The sequence below is a fragment of the Pongo abelii genome, chromosome X (genome assembly GCF_028885655.2).
Source record: "Pongo abelii isolate AG06213 chromosome X, NHGRI_mPonAbe1-v2.0_pri, whole genome shotgun sequence".
NCBI classification, from domain to species: domain Eukaryota; kingdom Metazoa; phylum Chordata; class Mammalia; order Primates; family Hominidae; genus Pongo; species Pongo abelii.
In genome coordinates, this window is record NC_072008.2 from 41,488,324 (window position 1) to 41,512,548 (window position 24,225).

General features: G+C 39.2%; 1 protein-coding gene across 12 annotated transcripts in view; it reads left to right on the forward strand.

Annotated features, from left to right (window-relative positions):
• USP9X (ubiquitin specific peptidase 9 X-linked) overlaps window positions 1-14,952 on the forward strand; it is a 146,950-nt gene extending 131,998 nt beyond the window's left edge. For 7 of the 12 annotated variants that reach the window (XM_054544478.2, XM_063721226.1, XM_002831548.5 and 4 more), the window contains 9 exons: window positions 286-511; window positions 1,019-1,148; window positions 5,302-5,487; window positions 6,828-7,048; window positions 7,135-7,223; window positions 11,354-11,510; window positions 11,668-11,928; window positions 12,594-12,689; window positions 14,580-14,952. In XM_054544478.2, the coding sequence (XP_054400453.1) occupies window positions 286-511; window positions 1,019-1,148; window positions 5,302-5,487; window positions 6,828-7,048; window positions 7,135-7,223; window positions 11,354-11,510; window positions 11,668-11,928; window positions 12,594-12,689; window positions 14,580-14,717 (1,504 nt within the window). In that variant the 3' untranslated portion in view covers window positions 14,718-14,952. The remainder of the gene's footprint in view (window positions 1-285; window positions 512-1,018; window positions 1,149-5,301; window positions 5,488-6,827; window positions 7,049-7,134; window positions 7,224-11,353; window positions 11,511-11,667; window positions 11,929-12,593; window positions 12,690-14,579) is intronic. The other 5 variants (XM_054544481.2, XM_054544482.1, XM_002831549.5 and 2 more) reach the window with 1 other exon arrangement.
• Window positions 14,953-24,225: the final 9,273 nt, after the last annotated feature.

Sequence of the window (24,225 nt, forward strand, 5' to 3'; positions counted from 1 at the left end):
CAGGAATATGTCAAGATAAGGGGGTGGTATTTTGTCATTGAACCTAGGAAGAGTTTGTTAATGGATTTTTAGAGGACAAGCTTTCACCTGTTTGGTAACTCTGAGAGAATAGACCAAGTCATAGTATTTATCTATTGTTTTAATATTAGAAGCAACCTTTGCTGGTTGTCTCTCCAGCAGTAGAGGAAGATCTTTGTCTTTTTTTTGGTTCAATGAGACTCATCCTTTTACTATAGAGAACAAGTTATTGAGTTAATAGTCATAGGTTTTTTTGTTTTATTTTAGGTATGATGCATTGTGTATTCTCCTTCGTCACAGCAAGAATGTACGTTTTTGGTTTGCTCATAACGTCCTTTTTAATGTTTCAAATCGCTTCTCCGAATACCTTCTGGAGTGCCCTAGTGCAGAAGTGAGGGGTGCGTTTGCAAAACTTATAGTCTTTATTGCACATTTTTCCTTGCAAGATGGGCCATGTCCTTCACCTTTTGCCTCTCCTGGACCTTCTAGTCAGGTAATTGCACAGCTTTCTTTCTAAATGATGAGATATTTACAAATAAATTGTGTTTCCTGGAAGTCGAAGTCACAAACATATGTGCATCCACTTGATATGTTTACCTAACAGAAACACACACACAATATGATGTCAGTGAGTTTCATTTAATATTACTGCATAGCAATGAATAGTAATTATTGGCTCTTTAAAAATGTAAGAGAATTTTTTCAGTTCAGTTACATGCAGTAGCTTAATTATAAGTTTACTGTTAAATAGATTTTTTCCTATTTTGAAGGTTTTTTAAATAGTCTTAGATTTTTTAAAAAATTACAAGTGTGAAAAATTATAATGAAATCCACCTCTGATCTTCATTCCCTTTCCCAAGAAGCAAAATAGTTTAGTTTGTGTGATCAGTCCTTCCATAAATGTATGCCTGTATCAGCATATGTGCATGTCCTTTTTATGCAAGTAGAAGTATACATATACCTTGTTGCTGTAAAACAGGTAATGTTTTATCCTTTACAGGCTTATGACAACTTAAGCTTGAGTGATCACTTACTAAGAGCAGTACTAAATCTCTTGAGAAGGGAAGTTTCAGAGCATGGGCGTCATTTACAGCAGTATTTCAACCTGTTTGTAATGTATGCCAATTTAGGTAAGAATTTAAGTTTTTCAGAATTCTGTTTTGATGTATCATATTAAATTGTGAAGTCATTTAGGTCAAGTGATGAAATATAATCTGATCTGAAGTAGAAACAATTTCCCATAAAACCTGTTGTGAATTTTATCTGAACATGGCACTTTCAACTTTTACTTTGTTTATGCATGTGTCTTTGTAGTAGACACAGGTCAGAATCTGTGTTTTGATTTTTTTTTTTTTTTTTTTTTTTTTAAATCTCCTAATGCAGTGGTGCCAAATCTGGCTGCTTTTGGAAAATACTGGTTTCTAGGCCTCTTCTCACACTGATTGAATCAGCATCCCCAAAGCTAATGTCAGGGAATCCATGTTTTCAAAGGGGTCCCCAAATGGTTGTGATACTCACCAAATTTAGATAGCAGACTTGGTCTGTACATAAGTTTTTGTTTAAGTAAACTACAATTATGGATAATATAAATATTCGCTTAAAATATTAATTTAGGGGCTGGGCACAGTGGCTTATGCCTGTACTCCCAGCACTTTGGGAGGCCAAGGCAAGAGGATTGCTTGAGCCCAGGAGACCAACCTAGGCACCATAGGGAGACCCTATCTCTACAAAATAAAATTTTAAAATTAGCTGGGTGTAGTGGCATATGCCTGTAGTCCTAGCTACTTGGGAGGCTGAGGTGGGAGAATCACTTGAGCTAAGGAGGTTGAGGCTATAGTGACCCGTGATTGCACCACTGCACTCCAGCCTGGGCAACAGAATGCTTTTTGTCTCCAAAAAGCAAAAAGCAAACAAACCAAAAAGTCATATATCCAAAATGAAGTTCTATATCCAGGCATACCTGTCATTTCAGGTTTTTTTCTGTGACCCGTGATTGCACCACTGCACTCCAGCCTGGGCAACAGAATGCTTTTTGTCTACAAAAAGCAAACAAACCAAAAAGTCATATATCCAAAATGAAGTTCTATATCCAGGCATACCTGTCATTTCAGGTTTTTTTCTGTGACCTTACTTAATCACCATTGGATCCATGGCCCTTTTAACATAAGGGAGATTGTAGTTTTCATTTGTCTGTTTAATTTGTCTTCTTTTCCCTTACCTTTTCCATAATTGCAGATATTTGGGTATTTGTAGATGAGAAAGAGAATATTTATTACACAGACAAGCATAAGTGGAATCTGTATTTCAGACTTAAAAATGCCAAAGTTAGACATTCAGAAAAATCCTATTCTGTTCAACTCTTCTTTTAGATATTGCCTGTTCACAAAGCACACATCATTGTTCCATAATGTAACCTACTTGTAAAATTTTCCTGCTGAAAAATACTGTAGGGCCTGTAAACCTTAATATGAAGTCCTTAAGATCAGATATGCATTGGGATTGAGAATTGTTTGGATTTAAGAAAAGCAAGGCAGTGCATATATCAACATCTCTATAGCAGGGTCTGAGACAACAACTTACAATTGAACACATTAATATTTCTACAGTAAAATATGAATATTTATACTGAAGGGAGAAATAAAGACTATAAGTAGCCTTTAGTCAGTTCGGGCTAGGTTATCCCACCAAACACATTTTGACACCAACTTAATGAAAAACTGTGTTGGGCTGGGCGAGGTGGCTCATGCCTGTAATCCCAGCACTTTGGGAGGCCGAGGCGGGCAGATCACCTGAGGTATGGAGTTCAAGACCAGCCTGGCAAACATGGTGAAACCCCATCTCTACTTAAAAATACAAAAATTAGCAGGGCGTGGTGGCGGGCACCTGTAGTTCCAGCTATTCCAGAGGCTGAGGCTTGAACCTGGGAGGCAGAGGTTGCAATGAGCCAAGATCACGCCACTGTACTCCAGCCTGGGCGACAGGGCAAGACTCCGTCTCAAAAAAATAAATAAATAAATAAAAATAAAAATAAAAAACTTGTTATAATAATAGCTTTTGGGCCGGGCGCGGTGGCTCACGTCTGTAATCCCAGCACTTTGGGAGGCCGAGGCAGGCAGATCACGAGGTCAGGAGTTCAAGACCAGCCTGACCAACATGGTGAAACCCCGACTCTACTAAATATACAAAAATTAGCCGGGCATGGTGGCACATGCCTGTAATCCCAGCTACTCAGGAGGCTAAGGCAGGAGAATCGCTTGAACCTGGAAGGCGGAGGTTGCAGTGAGCTGAGATCACACCACTGCACTCCAGCCTGGGAGACAAAGCGAGACTCCATCTTAAAAAAAAATTAAAAATTAAAATAGCTTTTGGAATCTTAGGATTTCAGATAAGAGGTTGTGGACCTGTTTTTATTATGTTTTTGGGAATATGGCAATAAATAAGATTGCCTAATGGGATATAGAAGCAAAAAATGTAGTTGCCATAAAATATGTTAATAGCTGTAATAGGGAAAATGCAAAGTGCATCATGGGGGGCATGGTACCTGAAGGGATTTGGGGAGTGCAGAAGACTTAATGGGGAACGTAACGTGGGAATTGGTTAGTTGAGCTTTCCATCTAGAGTGTGAACAGCAGATGCAAAGACTTGATAAACTTGGCGTGGCTTATTGGATGGGATGAAAATTGTCCAGTCGGACTAGAATTGATGTAAGATGGGAATGGCAGGAGTTTCTGATCATGCAGTTCTAATAGGCCTTGTGAGAGAGACTGAGACATTGGATGAGCCATTGTAGGGTTTTGAACAGATAATACCATCTGGAAAGAGCACTGTGGCCACAGTGTGGAATGGATTGCAATGGAGTAAGATCCCAGAGAGTGTTTAAATGATCTATAGACATAAGATCATTGTGACCTGTACTGGAGAACTGGCAGTGAGGGAGATACAAGTGGACAGATAGATATATGGTGTTTTTTATAAGAAGTGGAATAAGTGGATTTGGTGATGGGATATTCAGAGAAGGAGGGGACAGGGAAGAGATGTGAAGAATGATGCCCAAAATTCTAACGTGAACAACTGTGAGTGGATGGATAGTGGTACCATTTACTGAGGGGAAACACAGGAGGAGAAACATGTATGCATGGGAAGAAAGGGGTGAGTTCAGTTTGGGTAGATTGAGTTTGAGCCTGTGTGACACCCAAATGGAGATATACAGTAGAACAGTAATTTGTCTTGAAGTGTTTTTGAATCATCTGAATGAAAATATCTAGAACATTAAAGCCGTGAGCGTGGGCTTGATCATCCAGGGAAATCAGTGTGAGAAGATAGCCTGGCATGGGAACTTGGAGAAACATCAGTTTTTAAGAGACAGGAAGGAGGAGTCGCAAATAAGAACAAAAAGAGGTAGAAAGAAAATCAGGAATCCAGGGAGGAAGAAGTGGTTATGGTTTGAGAACTGCTCCTTAGCTTATTACCGTGAAGAGGGGCCGAAACCAAATCGGCATGGGTTGAGGAATAGAAAATGAGAAAGTAGAGAGACCAAATGTAGGTATCTTTTTCAAGAAGTTTGGCTGTAGAGGAAAGAAGAGAGGCAGGCAATTTATAAAAGAGTTCATTTAATACAGTTATTTTGTTGTTTTCATCCTCCTTACAAATGAGGGTTGCAGTCTTGGTTAGTCCCTTTAGACTCTCCAGGCTGTAGAAAGTATTCGTCTTCTGGTCGGGCGTGGTGGCTCATAATCCCAGCACTGTGGAAGGCCAAGGCTGGCAGATCACGAGGTCAAGATATTGAGAACCACCCAGGCCAACATGGTGAAACCCCATCTCTACTAAAAATAAAAAAATTGGCATGGTACGTGCCTGTAGTCCAGCTACTGGGGAGGCTCAGGCAGGAGAATTGCTTGAACCCGGGAGGCAGAGGTTGCAGTGAGCTGAGATCACGCTACTGCACTCCAGCCTGGCAAGAGAGCGAGACTGTCTCAAAAAAGAAAGAAAGCGTTCGTCTTCCTTACAGTGAGCCAGTGTGATTGGAATGTCATAGTCATAGTCACTGTTGAATAGTGTTAATACTTATACTCAATGGGTGAGTTTTCCTTTCTAGTAAAATAATTCTCTGAATGCTAAGTAAAAGTGATAAAATTACAAATCAAAATTTTTCTGGTCATAAAAATTATAGACAAGATATTTTGTATAACTACTTGTTTTATTCATGAAGCCCTTGCCATCTTAATTTTTTCCTCATATTTTTCTCCCTCTCTTTCTTCTTCCCTTCACTCCTTTTTGTTGTAGGTGTGGCAGAGAAGACACAGCTTCTGAAATTGAGTGTACCTGCTACCTTTATGCTTGTGTCTTTAGATGAAGGTCCAGGTCCTCCAATCAAATACCAGTATGCTGAATTAGGCAAATTATACTCAGTAGTGTCACAGCTGATCCGCTGTTGCAATGTCTCTTCAAGAATGCAGTCTTCAATCAATGGTAAATTTGAATGCTCCATTCTTTACACTAGTTTTTTTTTGTTTGTTTGTTTGTTTGTTTTGAGACGGAGTTTTGCTGTTGTTGCCCAGGCTGGAGTGCAATGGCATGATCTCGGCTCACTATAACCTCCGCCTCCCCGGTTTAAGCCGTTCTCCTGCCTCAGCCTCCCAAGTAGCTGGGATTACAGGCACCCACCACCACGCCTGGCTAATTTTGTATTTTTAGCAGAGATGGGTTTTCGCCATGTTGGTCATGTTGGTCTCGAACTCCTGACCTCAGGTGATCTGCCCACCTCGGCCTCCCAAAGTGCTGGAATTACAGGTGTGAGCCACCATGCCCGGCCCTCTTTACGGTAGTTTTTAAATGCTGCTGGGCATATATAGTACTAAGAGTCTGGAGGAAGATTTTTGCTTTGGAATATTTTAGCCCTGTGCCTTTTTTACGTGTTTAATGGGGATCTTTTTTCTGTCTCCTTGTGACGTAGGTTGATACCATGTTTATGAAATAGTTTAAGAATTAACTTTTTAGGCTGGGCTCAGTGGCTCATGCCTGTAATCCCTACGCTTTGGGGGAGGCCAGGGCAGGAGGATCACTTGAGCTCAAGAGTTTGAGCCTGAGCAACATGGCGAGACTTCATCTCTACTAAAAATTAACAACAAAAAAGTTGGCTGGGTGTGGTGGTGTGCATCTGTTGTCCCAGCTACTCAGGAGACTGAAGTGGGAGAATCACTTCGGCCCAGGAGATCAAGGCTGCAGTGAGCTGTGGTCACGCCACTGCACTCCAGCCTAGGTGACACAGTGAGACCCTGTGTCCAAAAAAAAAAAATTAACTTTTTATATTTAGATTTTGCATTTTTACATCTTGGTATATCTGTCTGATCATTATAATGCATAATGTTAGTTTCTTCGTTGTGCTTAGGAAACTTGATTTAAAATGTTATTTCTCTAAAATAAAACATTTGGCCAGACGTAGTGGCTCATGCCTGTAATCCTAGCATTTTGGGAGGCCAAGGCGGGTGGATCCCTTGAGGTCAAGAGTTCAAGACCAGCCTGGCAAACATGGCAAAACCCCATCTCTACAAAAATACAAAAAAATTAGCCAGGCGTGGTGACGTGCACCTCTAGTCCCAGCTACTCGGAAGGCTGAGGCAGGAGAATCACTTGAACCCAGGAGGTGGCGGTTGCAGTGAGCTGAGATCGCCCCATTGCACTCCAGCCTGGGCAACAGAGCAAGACTCCATCCAAAAAAAATAAATAAATAAGCTGTTTTCTGTCGTGAAAGTTGTGTATTATTATTGTGGAGAAGCTTATTTTTTATTGGTGACAAATCTGTATTCTAGGTAATCCTCCTCTTCCCAATCCTTTTGGTGATCCTAATTTATCACAACCTATAATGCCAATTCAGCAGAATGTGGCAGACATTTTATTTGTGAGAACAAGTTATGTGAAGAAAATCATTGAAGACTGCAGTAATTCAGAGGAAACCGTCAAATTGCTTCGTTTTTGCTGCTGGGAGAATCCTCAATTCTCATCTACTGTCCTCAGTGAACTTCTCTGGCAGGTAAAAGGAAAATAACATTTGTATGTTTATAATTTGATTTGTTATTCCTTTCATTAAGTTACTCACCATGTCTTTCTTGTTTTTAGGTTGCATATTCCTATACCTATGAACTGCGGCCCTATTTGGATCTGCTTTTGCAAATCTTACTGATTGAGGACTCCTGGCAAACTCACAGGTGGATACTCTTTTTGTGACTGGAAACAATTAGGCTTGCCCAGGCGTTAGAGTTAACTGAAATTGACAGTCACCACATTTTTTTTTTTTAACCTATTGGAGTTCTAGTGAATGTTGTATCTTAAACCTAGGACAAGGGTAAATAACAAGTTCTCCCCCTTTCCTCAGAATTTTATTCCCTTTTTTATTCTTTTTTCTCACTGCCTAAGTTTCATACTTAATAAGCCTGTTTCTTTAGAATGACTTTTTTAATTAAGGAGGAGCTAGCTTGGGCATTTGGTAAATATTTGAATTTCATTAATGATGCCCGAGGATTATTTTATGATTAGATTACATTTGTTTTAGAAATAGTCACTTGAAGTAACTTAGTCATTAGTCACATGAAGTATAATAGTATATGTAAAAAGTCTTTAGGTAAGTACGGTTTCCAGTTTTCATGGTATTTATATTCTGTAAAGTCGCCACAGACACTGAGTTAGCAAATACTGAACCATTACTCCTAGGAGGAAATACAGAATTAGGTTTCTATAAGCCTCTGTTTACATTTTTATCAACCAGTCAATACATAACCTTGTTTTATGTGTGTTTCTACTTAAAGTCATTTAATACATATTGTTGACTCATAAAGTTCACAGTCAACAGCTCTGTAACTTAAGCCTGAACTTAAGCTTCTCAACACATTCTCCATAAGGCACATCACAGCCTTCTCGTGGTTAGGAACATTAGATAGCACTTCAACATTATATACTTGGGGGTCATTTTAAACATAAAAATAACCAACAGAAGCACAAATATGTGGAAAATGTGGCACTAAATACACCATGAAGAAGGACACTTGTTTACAGCTTAAGCTGAAACAAGACAGAATGACACTCTTTTGGACTTCAGCTAGGAACCTTTGTGTTGGACAACTTGATATTTTTGCTGCTCTGTATATGTCCACAGATGACCAAGAAAGCACCTTGATGATTGATTTTGCAGTTATAAATAAAGTTTAGGAAGTAAGCAAATTCACAAATGTGGAATTCATGAATAATGAGGGGATCAATTATAATTAGTTTTTATGAGAACTTTTACAATGTTAACTTTTTCCCCCCATAAAAACTAAGGTTATCCAGCTTAACTGGCCCTCAAACTTTCACTAGAATTTTTCTATTTGTTTTTGGGGTTTTTTTTGTAGTAAAAGTTGAATATATTATCTTTAATCCCAAGAGTTATATAATTGATGATAAATTATGGTATTAGTTGACAGCACTGCCAGGTTTTAGAACTTCCCTTCCCACATGGAAGATAGTATAATAGTTTGTTTGGGAAAACAATTCAAAGTCTATGTTGCAGTTTGCCTCCCATTTGCCAAGGTAATAAAACAAACTTAAAAACAAGTTCTGTAACAACAAAATGCTTAAAGAGAAGTTACAATCTGGAGTTTTAGTGGGGATTGCGAAAGCCAGAATTTGCAACTTAGTATTTTCAAATTATCTCCAAATTTACCATAATAGATTTCAAACAAATACTGTAAAAATAGCATTAAACCAAAAATCAATTTTTGTGAGACACAAAAGATAGTAGCTCAGAATTATAGTCATTTATTCAGGCAATATTCAGTGCTCTTCTAAATATGTTCATAGGATTTGAAAGCTTCTTTCAGAGTGGATTTTAATGAAATCTAACTTTTACTATTTTCTTTTTTAAAAATGCTATATTTCTGGGCACAGTGGCTTACCCCTGTAATAAGCACTTTGGGAGGCCAACGCAGGAGAATTGCTTGAGACCAGGAGTTCAAGGCCAGCTTGACCAACATAGCAAGATTTTGCCTCTATTTTTTAAAAAAAGAAAATACTGTAAACACTTACAGTTTTAAACCAGTTAATCACATCTTAGCTCTTGTTTGATTAGAGCAAGTGATAATGGCAAAGACATACGTGCTAGAATAAATGTGGGAATTACACTTTTGTATAATCAGATTAGTAAGATACTGTTACATGAATCACTGGCCCAAACGTGAAAATAATTTTCTCATAATGAGCTTTTAGTTCATTCAGTAAACAATATTCAAATATTTATAGAGTGTCTACCATGTGCCCAGCACTGCTTGGCATCAGGTAATAAGGCAAGTGAAAGATAGTATTAATAAAAATGGCATTTGAGGACAGTTGATGCTAATGGGGAGAAAATATGATGCGGCAGAAATAATGATTTAGCACTTCATTGTTACTTGAAAAAACTGAAGGTAAAAGCAATTTATATGTAGTGTTTCAGATGAAACAGCAAGAGGGCCTGAACGTGGTTGATTTGTCTGAAATGATTAAGCTTTGCAAAATTGTTGAAGTAGTCTGTTTTGTTTGGAAATCATGAATGCATTTGATGGAGGAAAAAAATCTTACTTTGAATTTAAACATACTATTAAGTAAAATACATAGTGTACATTAGAGTCTTTAAATTCTCAGTGTCCAGGTTATGTTTTCTAATTGAGGTAAAATTTACATAACAAAACTCACCATTTCGAAGTATACAATTCAGTGACTTTTAGTACATTTACAATGTTGTATAGCCATTACCACTATCTGATTCCAGAACTTTTTTTTTTTTTTTTTTTTGAGAGGGAGTCTCACTCTGTTGCCCAGGCTGGAGTGCAGTGGCGCAATCTCGGCTCACTGCAAGCTCCACCTCCCGGGTTCACGCCATTCTCCTGTCTCAGCCTCCCGAGTAGCTGGGACTACAGGCGCCCGCCACCATGTCCGGCTAATTATTTGTATTTCTAGTAGAGACGGGGTTTCACCGTGTTAGCCAGGATGGTCTCGATCTCCTGACCTCGTGATCCGCCCGCCTCGGCCTCCCGAAGTGCTGGGATTACAGGCGTGAGCCACTGTGCCCATCCCAGAACATTTTTTTTTTATTACCCCAAAAGGAAACCGCTACCCAATTAAGCAGTCACTCACCATTCCTTCTAGCACTAGCAACCACTAATTTGCTCTCTGTCTCTGTGGATTTGCCTCTTCTAGACATTTCGTAAAAACGAAATCATGCAATTTGTGTGTCTGACTTCTTTCACTTAGCTTAATGTTTTCAGAGTCCATGTTATAGCATATATCAGTACTTTATAGCTGAATAATATTTCGTTTTATGGATATAGATATACATCACATTTTATTTACTGGCACATAATCTTTTTAACACAAAAGAAACAAGGCATGTTTGTGCTCCTACAATCATGTTTTAAGTTAGTTATTTCAGGGAAAGACAGGAACTAGTTGGCTGTGTATTATTACTCTGTTGTAGTTTGGGAGAAACTGAAATGAAATCCTGTGTTATTGGCAAATCAGCCAAATTGTACTATTGCCTGTCAAAATGCTTTGCCTGCCATGTATTCTCATTATTAGAATTCAAATACTGTACCTCCAAATTATGTCACTGAATCCTAACTTGCCTTCAGAGATGCAGTTTTGTAAAAGGTATTGATGTGTAGCAAATTACCCTCGACTACAGCAGTCATAAACTTAGTTATTAACTTTTTTAAAGTTTGCATTACTCTTGAGTGTCCTGAATTCACTTCAGGTAACGTGTTTAAATTACATACATGGCAGAATTATTTTGGATTGGTAATAAGTTAGTAAGAGCGCAGACTCTGGAGTCACACTGCTCCGCAGCTGTATAACCTCGGCAAGCTGTGTAACTCTGTGCCAGTTTTCTCACCTGTTAAAAGGTTTAATAATAAGGCCAGGCGCAGTGGCTCATGCCTGTAATCCCAGCACTTTGGGAGGCCGAGGCGGGCGGATCACGAAGTCAGGAGATCAAGACCATCCTGGCTAACACGGTGAAACCCCATCTCTACTAAAAATACAAAAAATTAGCTGGGCATGGTGGCACGCACCTGTAGTCGGGCTGAGGCAGGAGAGAGGTGTGAACCCGGGAGGCAGGACTTGAAATAAGCCGAGATGGCGCCACTGCACTCCAGCCCGGGCCGTCTCAAAAAAATAAATACATAAAAAATAAAGGTTTAATAATAGTACCTATTGTCTAATGTTAGATTAAATGACTGAAAGACATTATTGAGTGGCACATAGTAGGTACTCAGTATATATTAGCTATTAGATTTTAGATGTTTTTATTTTATATCTGGTTCTCTTTCAGAATTCATAATGCACTGAAAGGAATTCCAGATGACCGAGATGGGCTGTTTGACACAATCCAGCGCTCTAAGAATCACTATCAAAAAAGAGCATACCAGTGTATAAAATGTATGGTAGCTCTATTTAGTAACTGTCCTGTTGCTTACCAAATCCTGCAGGTGAGGATTTTTTTCTTATAATTTTGTAGAAATCTTAATCAGAATTAAGGATTCTGTTTTAAAAGAAGAGAATCATGAGAACTTGGAGTTGTCATTTTAAGTTAACTTTGAAGTATTCCAAATCCTCTTATCTATATGGTTTTATTTTCTTTTGCAGGGCAATGGAGATCTTAAAAGAAAGTGGACCTGGGCGGTGGAATGGCTTGGAGATGAACTTGAAAGAAGACCATATACTGGCAATCCTCAGTACACTTACAACAATTGGTCTCCCCCAGTGCAAAGCAATGAAACATCAAATGGTTATTTCTTGGAGAGATCACATAGTGCTAGGATGACACTTGCAAAAGCTTGTGAACTCTGTCCAGAGGAGGTAAAAAAAGCCACCAGTGTGCAGCAGATAGAAATGGAAGAGAGCAAAGTAATTCTTTATTTTATAGGCCAGTGTTTATGTATTAATGATATTATTAAAAGATTATGTTGAAGTTTTGGGTTTTGAAAAATGTTTATTCGGCTGGGCACGGTGGCTCACGCCTGTAATCCCAGCACTTCGGGAGGCCGAGGCAGGTGGATCACCTGAGGTCAGGAGTTCAAGACCAGCCTGGCCAACATGGTGAAACCCCATCTCTACTAAAAATAGAAAAATTAGGCTGGGCGTGGTGGCAGGCGCCTATAATCTCAGCTACTTGGGAGGCTGAGACTGGAGAATGACTTGAACCCAAGAGGCGCAGATTGCAGTGAGCAGAGATCATGCCAGTGGGCTCCAGCCTGGGTGACGAGTGAAACTCCATCTCAAAAAAAAGAAAAGAATGTTTATTCTATGTCATTTTAAGCTAACGAAGGGAGCCTTCTTTTGGAGAAATTTCTGTGAAATTGCCTGAAATGTAGTAGTTCTGAGAGAATGCAAATCAGGTTTTTTGTTTGGTTTGGTTTTTTGTTTTTTCCCCAAGTTCTTTATCTGCAGTAAAAGAAAAGTTGCTAATGGGTCAGTTTTGTAGATTTTTAAAATTTATTTCAAATAGAAAAAGTTAAAAATAAACTTGAGTTTGCCTACATAATTTTTTATCTTGAAATATTCAAAATTAGGAGCCAGATGACCAAGATGCTCCAGATGAACATGAGTCGCCTCCACCTGAAGATGCCCCATTGTACCCCCATTCACCTGGATCTCAGTATCAACAGGTAAACAGGAGTCAGTTTGTGGTTTTATCCCCTAGAACTAGGTTTTATGCTTAATTTTAGAGGATGGCTCAATTGTTTGTTGTGACTACAAAGTAACAAGTAGGATTATCTAGACTAGCTTTGGGAACATGATCAGAACAGGGATGGTTTGGAGTGGGGGTCATGGTGTAACATGTTTGAACTTAACCACAGTAGGGTTTTCCTTGTCAAGAAGGTGTCCTTCTTGTGCTCTAGTAGTTAATAAAACTGTATGAGAATTTATGTCAACATAAAATGATCATTGTTTAGTGCAAAGGATTGTGGTGACATTTCCTGTGAGGTAAAATCTTCACCTGGATTCCAAAAACATTATTAAGATATGGCAATGAAGCAAGAAGTCCTTGGTTACTTAGCCACAGGTTTCAGTGATGGTAAAAATCACTGGAAAAAAAAGGATTTGGGTAGATTTCCATAGGTGATTAAAGTAAATCAACTAGTAAATAAATAGCAAAAGAAATAAGATGAAGAAACATTCTAAATGATAACTTTTTCTTTCTGAAACCAAAATGTGACTAAATCCGCTCTTGTGAGGCAGTGGTACTCAAACTTGAACAGGCGTGAGTCTCCCTGAAAGGCTTGCTCCAGCAGAGAGATGCGGCGTGAGTCTCCCTGAAAGGCTTGCTCCAGCAGAGAGATGCTACCCCAAAGTGTCTGATTTCATAGGTCTTCAAGGGGCTGGAAAATGTACAAGTTCCTAACAAGTACAAGTACAAGAAATGTACAAGTACAAGTACAAGTACAAGAAATGTACAAGTTTCTAACAAGTTCCCAAGTGATGCTGCTGGTGGTCCAGGAACCATACTTGGAGAAACATTTCAGGCATTCTTTCTTACATTTCACTGTGTACATAGAAGCAAACTTGAATAGTTAGGAAGTACACATTCAGCATACTTATTTTCATCTATAGAAAGTAAAGCCTGGCCAGGCGCGGTAGCTCATGCCTGTAATCCCAACACTTTGGAAGGCTGAGGCAGGTGGATCACCTGAGGTCAGGAGTTTGAGACCAGCCTGACCAACATGGATAAACCCTGTCTCTACTAAAAATACAAAATTAGCCGGGTATGGTGGTGCATGCCTGTAATCCCAGCTACTCGGGAGGCTGAGGCAAGAGAATCTCTTGAACCCAGGAGGCAGAGGTTGTGGTGAGTCGAGATAGCACCATTGCACTCCAGCCTGGGCAACAAGAGCGAAACTCCCATCTCAAAAAAAAAAAAAAAATTAAGCCTAAAATCTTGGCTTGGCTGATGGAGCGTGTACAGAAAAATGAGAGCACTGTAGGGTTCAGACATTTTAAAAGGTTGAGGAACCAAATCCACAAGGAAGGTTAACTCTTTGACCCTGAGAAAGCTCTTATGTTAATCATGCCTGGTTACTTTATCATCTTGAACATTTTTCTGTTTTTAATCAGCATTATTGTGAGTTCAGGGTTACTGCTCCTGTATATCTTACATCATGGTTAGTCAATCGGATTTAGCATATAGAAGAGTCAATAGATGCTCATAGATCATTCTCTGAAAATTTTTTACCAAGAGCAACAGTGGGTTAATCCTTTATTTTCCAGACTTGAGTCTAAATAATTTTTGGCACTAAAAATCACTTTGGCCAAAGATTTATGTGGACCTACACAATCACTGCTCTTACTCAGGGTTTTGGGGTTTGCATTTACACTACGTTTTTCAACCCTTTTTTTGTTTTTTTGTTTTTTTTTCTTTGCACTATAGTAGTCCAAGGGTATTTACAGAGTAAGTCCCAAGAATAAAAGTATACATTTCCAGAGACTTCAGACCATGATTTTGAAGTTGTTTTACTATGTGAAAAGTTTTAACATGCAGATCTCTTCTCCTTTCCCAGAATAACCATGTGCATGGACAGCCATATACAGGCCCAGCAGCACATCACATGAACAACCCTCAGAGAACTGGCCAACGAGCACAAGAAAATTATGAAGGCAGTGAAGAAGTATCCCCACCTCAAACCAAGGATCAGTGAAATGCACATAATTAACTGGTTCCATCAAGACTGTGCACCCAGGCCTTACAGTCCAACCTTTTTCTGTGTCTGGCTAATATTTAAAACTAGAAAAACTATTCCTAATCAACATGGAGTGGAGAGTTTATTCACTGTCTTATCTGCAGAAATTTGCTGTCAATATATAACCCGCCTGCAGTGGAAAGTGTATAGTGTTTTGTAATAAATGGCCTGATGCTAATGTGTAAATGGCAAAGGTGTATATAGTATATTAATGTTGACTGTTAATTCTTAAGAAACTTTTTTCTTGATGAGACTCACAGATCTACACAAACTACAAAAGTTAATTTTCTTGTTATACCCACTGCACTCTGCAACCAGTGTTGCCTGCCTCATGGCAGTTGGATCAGCTCCTTTACAAAAAAAAAAAAAAAAACCAACAACGGCAACAAAACAGAGCCCATCCATGTCAGCCACACCAATAGTTTCATGTTAATTCTTTGCCACTGGAGTCAATTTTGCTATGAGCAATGTAAGGCTGGTAACCTTTAAATTATTTGGTTGATGTGGAAAATTGGTGATGTAACACTGTTTCTAGATTTTTTTCATTGCCTTTTTATTCTGATATTAGGTTAATCACTTTGAAGCTATAGTTATGCTGTAACATTTAGCATGGCTTCACACCAAGTTAGTGTAGCCAATGAGGAAAAAGTTACCATAATGACAGCAGTTGTCCGAGAAGTGACAGCTGTATTACTCAGAGCTTTTACTTCTTACACCTAGAATATTAAAATATAAAACAAGGGGAGAAATGTGACAAACAGGCTATTTTCAGTTGCACATATGTTTCTTATATATAATGTTTGACAGTTCAATCTCTGGGTGGGATAAAGAACACTTACGTATCAGTAATGGGAATTTTTAAAGATTTAAAACAAATATGCAAAAATCTGCTATGCCAAGATGCTGGAGCATAATAGAAGACTGTATTTGGTGTGCTTGTTTTGTTTCTTTGGTAGAGTTTATTAGGTGAATCTTCTAAAACTTTCCTTCTGTTGGATCCCAGTGACGTGGAAGTCATCAGAACCCCACGGTACTTGGAGTACCTCTCTGCACCAAGATAGCTGGCTGATTTTCTGCTCAGTCACAATTTTACTTGAAAGCAAGAATTGTCCTAGCTCCTTTTCCATTATTCCAAAACGTTTAACGTTCAAAGCAGGGTCTCATTAAAAAAACTACTGGTTAATATAATTGAGATATCACAATTTCAGAATAAACATTTGATTAAAAATAAGGAACTCCTCAATTCATACTGTATTTAAAAGAGAATTGGTAACTTGAATGTGTGTAATTTTTTGGAACCTGTCTAAAAACCAAATACCCCTGCAAACAGATACAGCCCACCCTATTCTATTTAAATATTTTGCTGTTTTATTTTATAGAAATTATTTTGCTGAATTCACAAATAGAACTTGATTTAAGAAGAACTTTTTGTCCTGTGTTGTGTTTTTGTTTTTTTTTTTTTTGGTTACTTTTTTTTGTCCTTTTTTTTTTAAAGAGGACTGCATATTAAAATTCATTCTGTGCATAGCATGCCTAGGCATGACACTGATTCAGGATTTCAGTCACATGGAGTTTTTGTGCACAGAAAGATTTGACCTTTGGCCCTCTACTGAAGATTTTGAGAAATCAGGATGTTGACACTGTAAAAGTTTCCTAACATAATCTTGTACTTTTTGTATGTTTTTATATACATGTATATTTAATGAGCACAAGCTTGGTTGTATTTTTTACAATTTGGTTAATAGGGAAATGTTTTGTCAAAAGGCTACACTTGGAACTGAACAAAGCAGAAACAAAATTGAGCATTGCATTATTTTGTGATTAAAAGGGGCAGGTATTTAAGATAAAGCTTTGGGTATCTTATTTGTAGTACTCTATAGTCAACCCGTGCTTCTAGGTGTTCCTGTAGGACATTTTGACACCAGATAGTTTTTACTTTGAGTGAAAGTCACACACGGTGTTTGCAATTCCAACTGATTTTTCTTTTGTTTTTATTTTTTTGTTGTTCTCCTCTTTGAGATGGAGTCTTGCTCTGTCACCCAGGCTGGAATGCAGTGGCACAATCTTGGCTCACTGCAACATCGCCTCCTGGGTTCAAGCGATTCTTCCACCTCAGCCTCCCGAGTAGCTGGAATTACAGGCGCCCACCACCACGCCCAGCTAATTTTTGTATTTTTGTAGAGACAGGGTTTTACCACGTTGGCCAGGCTGGTCTTGAACTCCTGACCTCAGGTGATCTGCCCGCCTCGGCCTCCCAAAGTGCTGGGATTGCAGGTGTGAGCCACCGCACCTGGCCCCAATTGATAGTTTTTTAATTTAAAAGTTCCTCAATTCCAAGCTCTTTAAACGAGTGAAATAGGTTAACTTTATTTGGATGAGTTAGGTGTACCATCTCACCATCTGAGAGGAGATTTATATATTTCCTGCTGCTCCTTAACAAAATATGTAATGTACTTAAAAACTTTAATGACTTCCTAGTTGAGAAAAAACTTGACATATAAAAGGCTGTGAATTTTTCTGCTTGGAGGAAGAGCCCAACCTTGGTTGCTTTGAATTTACAAGCCCCCTTGTGCCAGTTGAGGGGCTTGTGAGTCATTTTTGTCTCCATTTGAGGAAGAGTGGTCTGTGTTGTGACTAGGAGCAAGGGAAAGTGGAGTTATTTTTGTTTGTGCAAATTATTTTCTATATTTAACTCAAGTAAGCATTAATGTATAACCAGAAATTTAAAGATGCATGTTATTGCAAGAGCAACATAATGGTGATTTTGAGGTCTTTTTCTGAACACAAGTGGCACGTTTTAAATTTCAAGTCTTCAAAGTGCCTAAGGATTATTTAGTTCTCCCTCAACTGATTTTTTGAGCCATATATTTCCTATTTTAAATGTTTGCGGATTCGCCAGTCTTCCTTTGAAAGAAATAGCCCCCAGAATTCTAAATGACATGATTATAGAAGACAGTAGAATGTGTTACCATAAAGACTGAAGATATTTTAGTTGTAAAACCATGTGAACAAGGGCTTTTGCCCTGTTGTATCTAAGTATTTCAGTGCACAACTTGTTAAAACCATGTTGCTGCTGTTTCTAAGCCCTCCACCAACTGAATTTTCATGTTTAGCATTGTAGAGGCAGAAATAACATACTAGGTTTTTTTTTCTTTCATTGATTTTTCTCCTGGTGATAATTTCCCAGCCTTGTGTCTTTTAGCTGTTGTGTATACAAATTTAGAATTATTAAAATGTTTTCTATTTTTTTCATGATTAACTTAGTGAATAACTTAAATCCTTAATCCTCTTAGTGGTTAGAAAGATGAGGAGACTTTTTTGACTTACGTTTGTAAATGAAAACAAGTCTGTGAATATTCAGATAACTACTTCAAAGTAATTCAGTTTTTTTATTAGTATTTTTCCAGCTTATGTTTTCCCATGAGCTATTTTACTTTGCTGAATTTTGTGGTTAATTTGGTGGATATATCCTGCCTTATTTAGGATTATAGCTGGATAAGAAAATTGCCTTTTCATTGTAAGTGCCCAGTTTTGGTCTCTAGTTTGAAGGTACTACATACTGCCGATAAAGGAAAACACTCCCCTACACCCCAGTTTTTGTGTTACCAAGAAAAAAAAAAAAAACAGCATTGGTTTCATAGTAGGACTCAACCAGAATTGGTCCTACATATATGTGAGTGTTTAGTTTTTGCAAATAAGGTTTTTGAGTGTGATAAAACACTACAGAAGTGCTAAGTGTATTGAGAATTTGCTGCTGATTGTATTTATAACAATTACTTTACGTTTGCAGAAATTTAGCACTTTCCCTCCAAATTTATAGGTGTAAGAGAAGCGGGGGCAAGGTGCACCACATTTTAAAACTGCAAATGTGTGAAAATTTATTTTGAGATTCAGATTCCTAAAAGGAAATTTCACCACCCAAGTCATGCACTTCTTAGCCTTTTACAAGCCAACAGACTGACATGAAGATTGTTCACAGTTCCTAAGATTTAGCACATATACAAAAATAAAACTTTATAAATTCAATTTCGGTTTTCCCTTTATTTATTAATACAAGATTTCTAAACAAGGTAGAAGTGTAATAGAGCTGAAGGGAATTTTTTAAAGGGAAATGTTTATGAGGAATTCAGCCATCATTGTGTATATCCAAAGTGGATTCACACCTAAGGACCTCAAAGAAATGAGTTGTGATCTAATTGCAGACTTTATAGTTAAAACTAAGATTCAACAAACTGTGGTGTTTCACAGTTCTCTTAAATTGGAAATAAAGCAGACCACATGTTTTGAGGGGAGCCACAGAAGTGAAAGTTCAGTTAACTCTCTAGCAAGTTCCATCTGCTGTTTAGTGTCTAGAAATAGCTCTTTGTTGTCATGTCCCAGGGAAATTAAGATTTCCACAGAAACCTGGCGGTGCTTTCCTAAAGTTGGGTTACTTCAAGAACTGCAAAAAGACAAATCTCAGATTTTCACTGGATTTAATTTCACTGATTTTTTTTTAATAGAAAACTAATACTTAACTTTTCTGCAATTTAGAAAACTCCCTCCAGTTGGATTAGACTGTATTTTAAGTATTTTTAGCTACGTGAGTACATCTAACTGAAAATCTACATCGCCGCCAGTATTTTGAATTGCTTCATTGTAATCTGATAACTTAGAGATAGGCAAAAAGTTGACATCTTTATTTTTATCTATACCTGAAAGTTTAGATACTAAAGTTGGGGTTACATAAAACGTTTCAGTAACTTTAGGGAGGTAAAATCTCAAGAGAAATTTCTTAAATTACACCAAAAAACTTTCTAAATAGAATACATTTCAGAGCCATTTAAATAAAGGTTGATTATTTTAAGGTCATTCTATTTAAATGGTCAAAAGAGTAAAATAGGAATCATTTTAGCCATCTGAGAAAACAAGTCTCGTTCTGATCCATTAACATTAGACAATATACTGCATTTCAACAAATCCAAGATGCCATTGGTTACAAGGCGCCTCAGCAAGCAAAATTACTGACTTTCATGGATATTAAAACGTGGGATATCCCATCTGGTAGTAATCCTTGTCATGACAAATGTCTTTTCACATCTGGAAATAGGTTTTTGTCGTGGGCTTTTCTCACATTGCTTTTTTTCCATTAGTGGAACTTAGAAACCCTATTTTTATGTGTAATTGCTAACAAAGCTGGCCAATTTACAAGTTTATGAAGAAATGGCTTGATGGAACTGAACCTTTGAGGAGTCACCAAATTGTTAATGAAGTGCCCTGTGTGAGCAGTCTTCTTGAGATAGTTTTGTATTGTAGCTTCCGGTTTTCACATACATTATAGTTAAGACATCAAGTGGACTTTCTTGCTCTGCCAGTATGGTTCAGCTGCCCTGGACTAGTCTCTGCCTGTCAAAACACTCCCTATGTTAGAAAATGAGTTATTGAGGCCAGGCGTGGTGGCTCACGCCTGTAATCCCACCAGTTGGAAAGGCCGAGGCAGGTGGATCACCTGAGGTCGGGAGTTCGAGACCAGCCTGGCCAACATTGTGAAACCCTGTCTCTACTAAAAATACAAAAATTAGCTGGGTGTGGTGGCGCATGCCTGTAATCGCAGCTACTCAGGAGGCGGAGGCACGAGAGTAACTTGAACCAGAGGCAGAGGTTGCAGTGAGCCGAGATGGGGCCACTGCACTGTAGCCTGGGCGACGGAGTGAAACTCTCAAAAAAAAAAAAAAAAAGAAAGAAACTGGCTTCTGTAGCCTTCCCAGCGCTAGCCAAACTCCTCAAAGGTAAGCAAGTGGGGGCCTCCTTGCAAGATAGTAAGAATTGTGTTCATTTTCTATTTATATTCAACCCTATAGATGTGCTTAAAAACAAAGTATTCCAAATAGGTACTTTTGGATATTGGAACATTTTTTTCCATAGAGTCCTTTTTAAAGCAATTCAGCTGCATGAGGAATAGAAATGTATTCTTAACAGTGTTGCTGCTGTGTCTCTTAAATCACTTGCCATTAATTATCTTATGTTCTCATCTAATTCTTCCCCCACCCATTAAAACATTGGTACACCTTTGGAGTTCAGAAGTAAGGATGATTTTGGCTGGGTCTTAATTCCCATGCTGCTGGGACCAGAGAAGAAAGGATATGCTTCATGGAGGTTCAGAATTGCATTCCCTTCTGACCCACCAACTACTGCCTGCACTATGGCTGTTAGCAAGAGGAAGCATTTGCAGGATGTCAAGGAAATGAGTCAACATTTAGGGCACATGGTATGTTGAGGGAAAGTCCTTCAGAATCCATTTTCCTCAGGTGTCTATATGTTTAGGATGTGGCCCTTATTTCTTGATGTAAACTAGTATGTTCTGCTGGGTGATTAAGGAAACAACTTCTTCAGGCTGTGTTTAAAATCAATCAGAAACCCAGATGGGACTGCTTAAATTTGGTAAGTTAGTACCATTAAGTTGGGTTTTTTGTTTTTTTTTTTTTTTTGAGACGAAGTCTAGCTCTGTCAGCAGTGGCGCAATCTCGGCTCAGTGCAAGCTCCACCTCCCAGGTTCACGCCATTCTCCTGCCTCAGCCTCCCGAGGAGCTGGGACTACAGGCACCCGCCAACGTGCCCGGCTAACGTTTTTGTGTTTTTAATAGAGACGGGGTTTCACTGTGTTAGCCAGGATGGTCTCGATCTCCCGACCTTGTGATCTGCCCACCTCGGCCTCCCAAAGTGCTGGGATTACAGGCATGAGCCACTGCGCCCAGCTAAGTTGGTTTTAAATAAGCTCTTGGGTTGTAGTTAGCCTTTTCTATTGCTCCAATATTGGATTTTTTATTTTTCATTTTATTATTTGATTTTTGAGATGGAGCCTCGCTCTGTTGCCCAGGCTGGAGTGCAGTGGCGTGAGCTCAGCTCACTGCAACCTCCACATCCTGGATTCAAGAGATTGTCCTGCCTCAGCCTCCCAAATAGCTGGGATTACAGGCGCCTGCCACCATGCCCAGCTAATTTTTGTATTTTTAGTAGAGACAGGGTTTCACCATGTTGGCCAGGCTGGTCTCGAACTCTTGACCTCAGGTGATCTGCCCACCTCATCCTCTCAAAGTGCTGCGATTAGAGGCGTGAGCCACTGCACCCAATCCAAGATCAGAATTTTTGTCTAACAGAAAAACAAAAACCAAAAATTCAGACTTGCACTAAAATGGTAGCAGGTTTGCCTTACTAATGTCCACTGAAGCTTGGTTTAGTAGGTTAGTAACGTTAAGTGCTAGATAAACTGGATGTTGGGTTGTTGTTTAGCACTTATCAGCACAGCGTTAGACACTGATATTAGCAGGCCTGGCGCGGTGGCTCATGTCTATAATCCCAACACTTTGGGAGGCCAAGGCGGGTGGATCACCTGAGGTCAGGAGTTCGAGACCAGCCTGATCAACATGGTGAAACCCTGTCTCTACTAAAAATACAAAAATAATTAGCCGGGCATGGTGGCGGGCACCTATAATCCCAGTTACTCTGGAGGCGGAGGCAGGAGAATTGCTTGAACCGGGGAGGTGGAGGTTGCAGTGGGCCAAGATGGCACCATTGCACTTCCCCCTGGGCAACAAGAGCAAAGCTCCATCTCGAAAAAAAAAAAAAAGGAAGAAAGTCCATAAGCCCCACCCATGTTCAAAGGGAGGGGCATCTCACATTGGCCGGGCCTGGTGGCTCACGCCTGTAATCCCAGCACTTTGGGAGGCCGAGGCGGGCGGATTACCTGAGGTCAGGAGTTCGAGACCAGCCTGACCAATATGGAGAAACCCTATCTCTACTAAAAATACAAAATTAGCCAGGCATGGTGGTGCATGCCTGCAATCCCAGCTACTCGGGAGGCTGAAGCAGGAGAATCGCTTGAACCCGGGAGGCAGAGGTTGCAGTGAGCCGAGATTGTGCCATTGCAATCCAGCCTGGGCAACAAGAGCTAAACTCTGTCTCAAAAAAAGAAAAAAAGATAAAAAAAGAAATGGCTACAGGATGTCCCTCGCATTCTGTGTTTTTGTCTCTAGAAAAGGGTGATAATGTAACCAAGAGTGACACTTATATTATCAGGTGCTTTTGAGGAGTAATAATTTATCAATATGCAATCCACAATTTAGGCTTTTAACTGCTGTTCCGCTATGCTGAAGTGCAATGGGCAATACTCATCACAAAAGCAGCTTAGAGCTGTAAACAGAAAAGAGGAATTACTTTTAGGGAAGCTGGTTTAACTGTACAAATTTAAAGTCAAGAATTAACTTAAGATTTAAGGCTAGAACTAAAAGAAAGCATATATAATGTCATACCTGAATCTCCTACTAAATTCTGAAGTTTGGCATTAGGTTGGTTTGAAAACAGTTGTTAAAACGTGGCCTTCTGGCCTGGCGCAGTGGCTCACGCCTGTAATTCCAACACTTTGGGAGGCCGACGCAGGCGGATCACTTAGAGTCAGGAGATCGTGACCAGCCTGGCCAACATGGTGAAACCCCGTCTCTACTAAAACATACAAAAATTAGCCGGGCATGGTGGCAGGCGCCTGTAATCCCAGCTACTTGGGAGGCTGAGGCAGGAGAATCGCTTGAACCCGGGAGGTGGAAGTTGCAATGAGCCAAGATCACGCCATTGCACTCCAGCCTGGGCAACAAGAGCAAAACTCCATCTCAAAAACAAAACAAAACAAACAAAACAAAAAACAAAACAAAAACTTGGCCTTCTAAATTTGACTAGTGAATGGGGGAAAAGTCAAGTAAGGTTTGTTTTTTTATTCTGAATTTGTTTACAGATGTACCGTAGCTGAAATACAGTGTTACATTTTGTGTCTAGATTAAAATAAAATACAGTTGCCTAAAGTAATATCCCATATTTTAAATTATGCTATACATTAATTGCAGTAGTTTTTTTCACCCCACAGTAGTTCTTTGCATGCATTTAGCGTGAACTCCTATTGAGGAGCAGCTTTTGTTACAAATTCGATGTGGGATTACAACTTTGAAAACTGAAATACGCCTTTTATTTTTTCGTAGCTCTGATTTGAACCTCATTTGAAAGTAAGTACATTGAAGATTTATACTAACATATTTCCAGTGGCTGAGATCAAGTGTTATAGCCACTACTGTGAATGAAAAGAAAATGTGCTAATGTGCTGTACAAAACACACGGGTCCCAGGAAGAAAATAAAATAGCAGCCCATATTTTCAAGTGATAGCAGGTTGTACCCTGACTCAGCACCAATCCATCCGAATCCTTTAGCAGCTTTAAAATGTGGATGTCAGCCGGGCGCGGTGGCTCACGCCTGTAATCCCAGCACTTTGGGAGGCTAAGGCGGGCGGATCACAAGGTCAGGAGATCGAGACCATCCTGGCTAACACGGTGAAACTCCGTCTCTACTAAAAATACAAAAAATTAGCCGGGCGTGTTGGCGGGCACCTGTAGTCCCAGCTACTCGGGAGGCTGAAGCAGGAGAATGGCGTCAATCCAGGAGGCC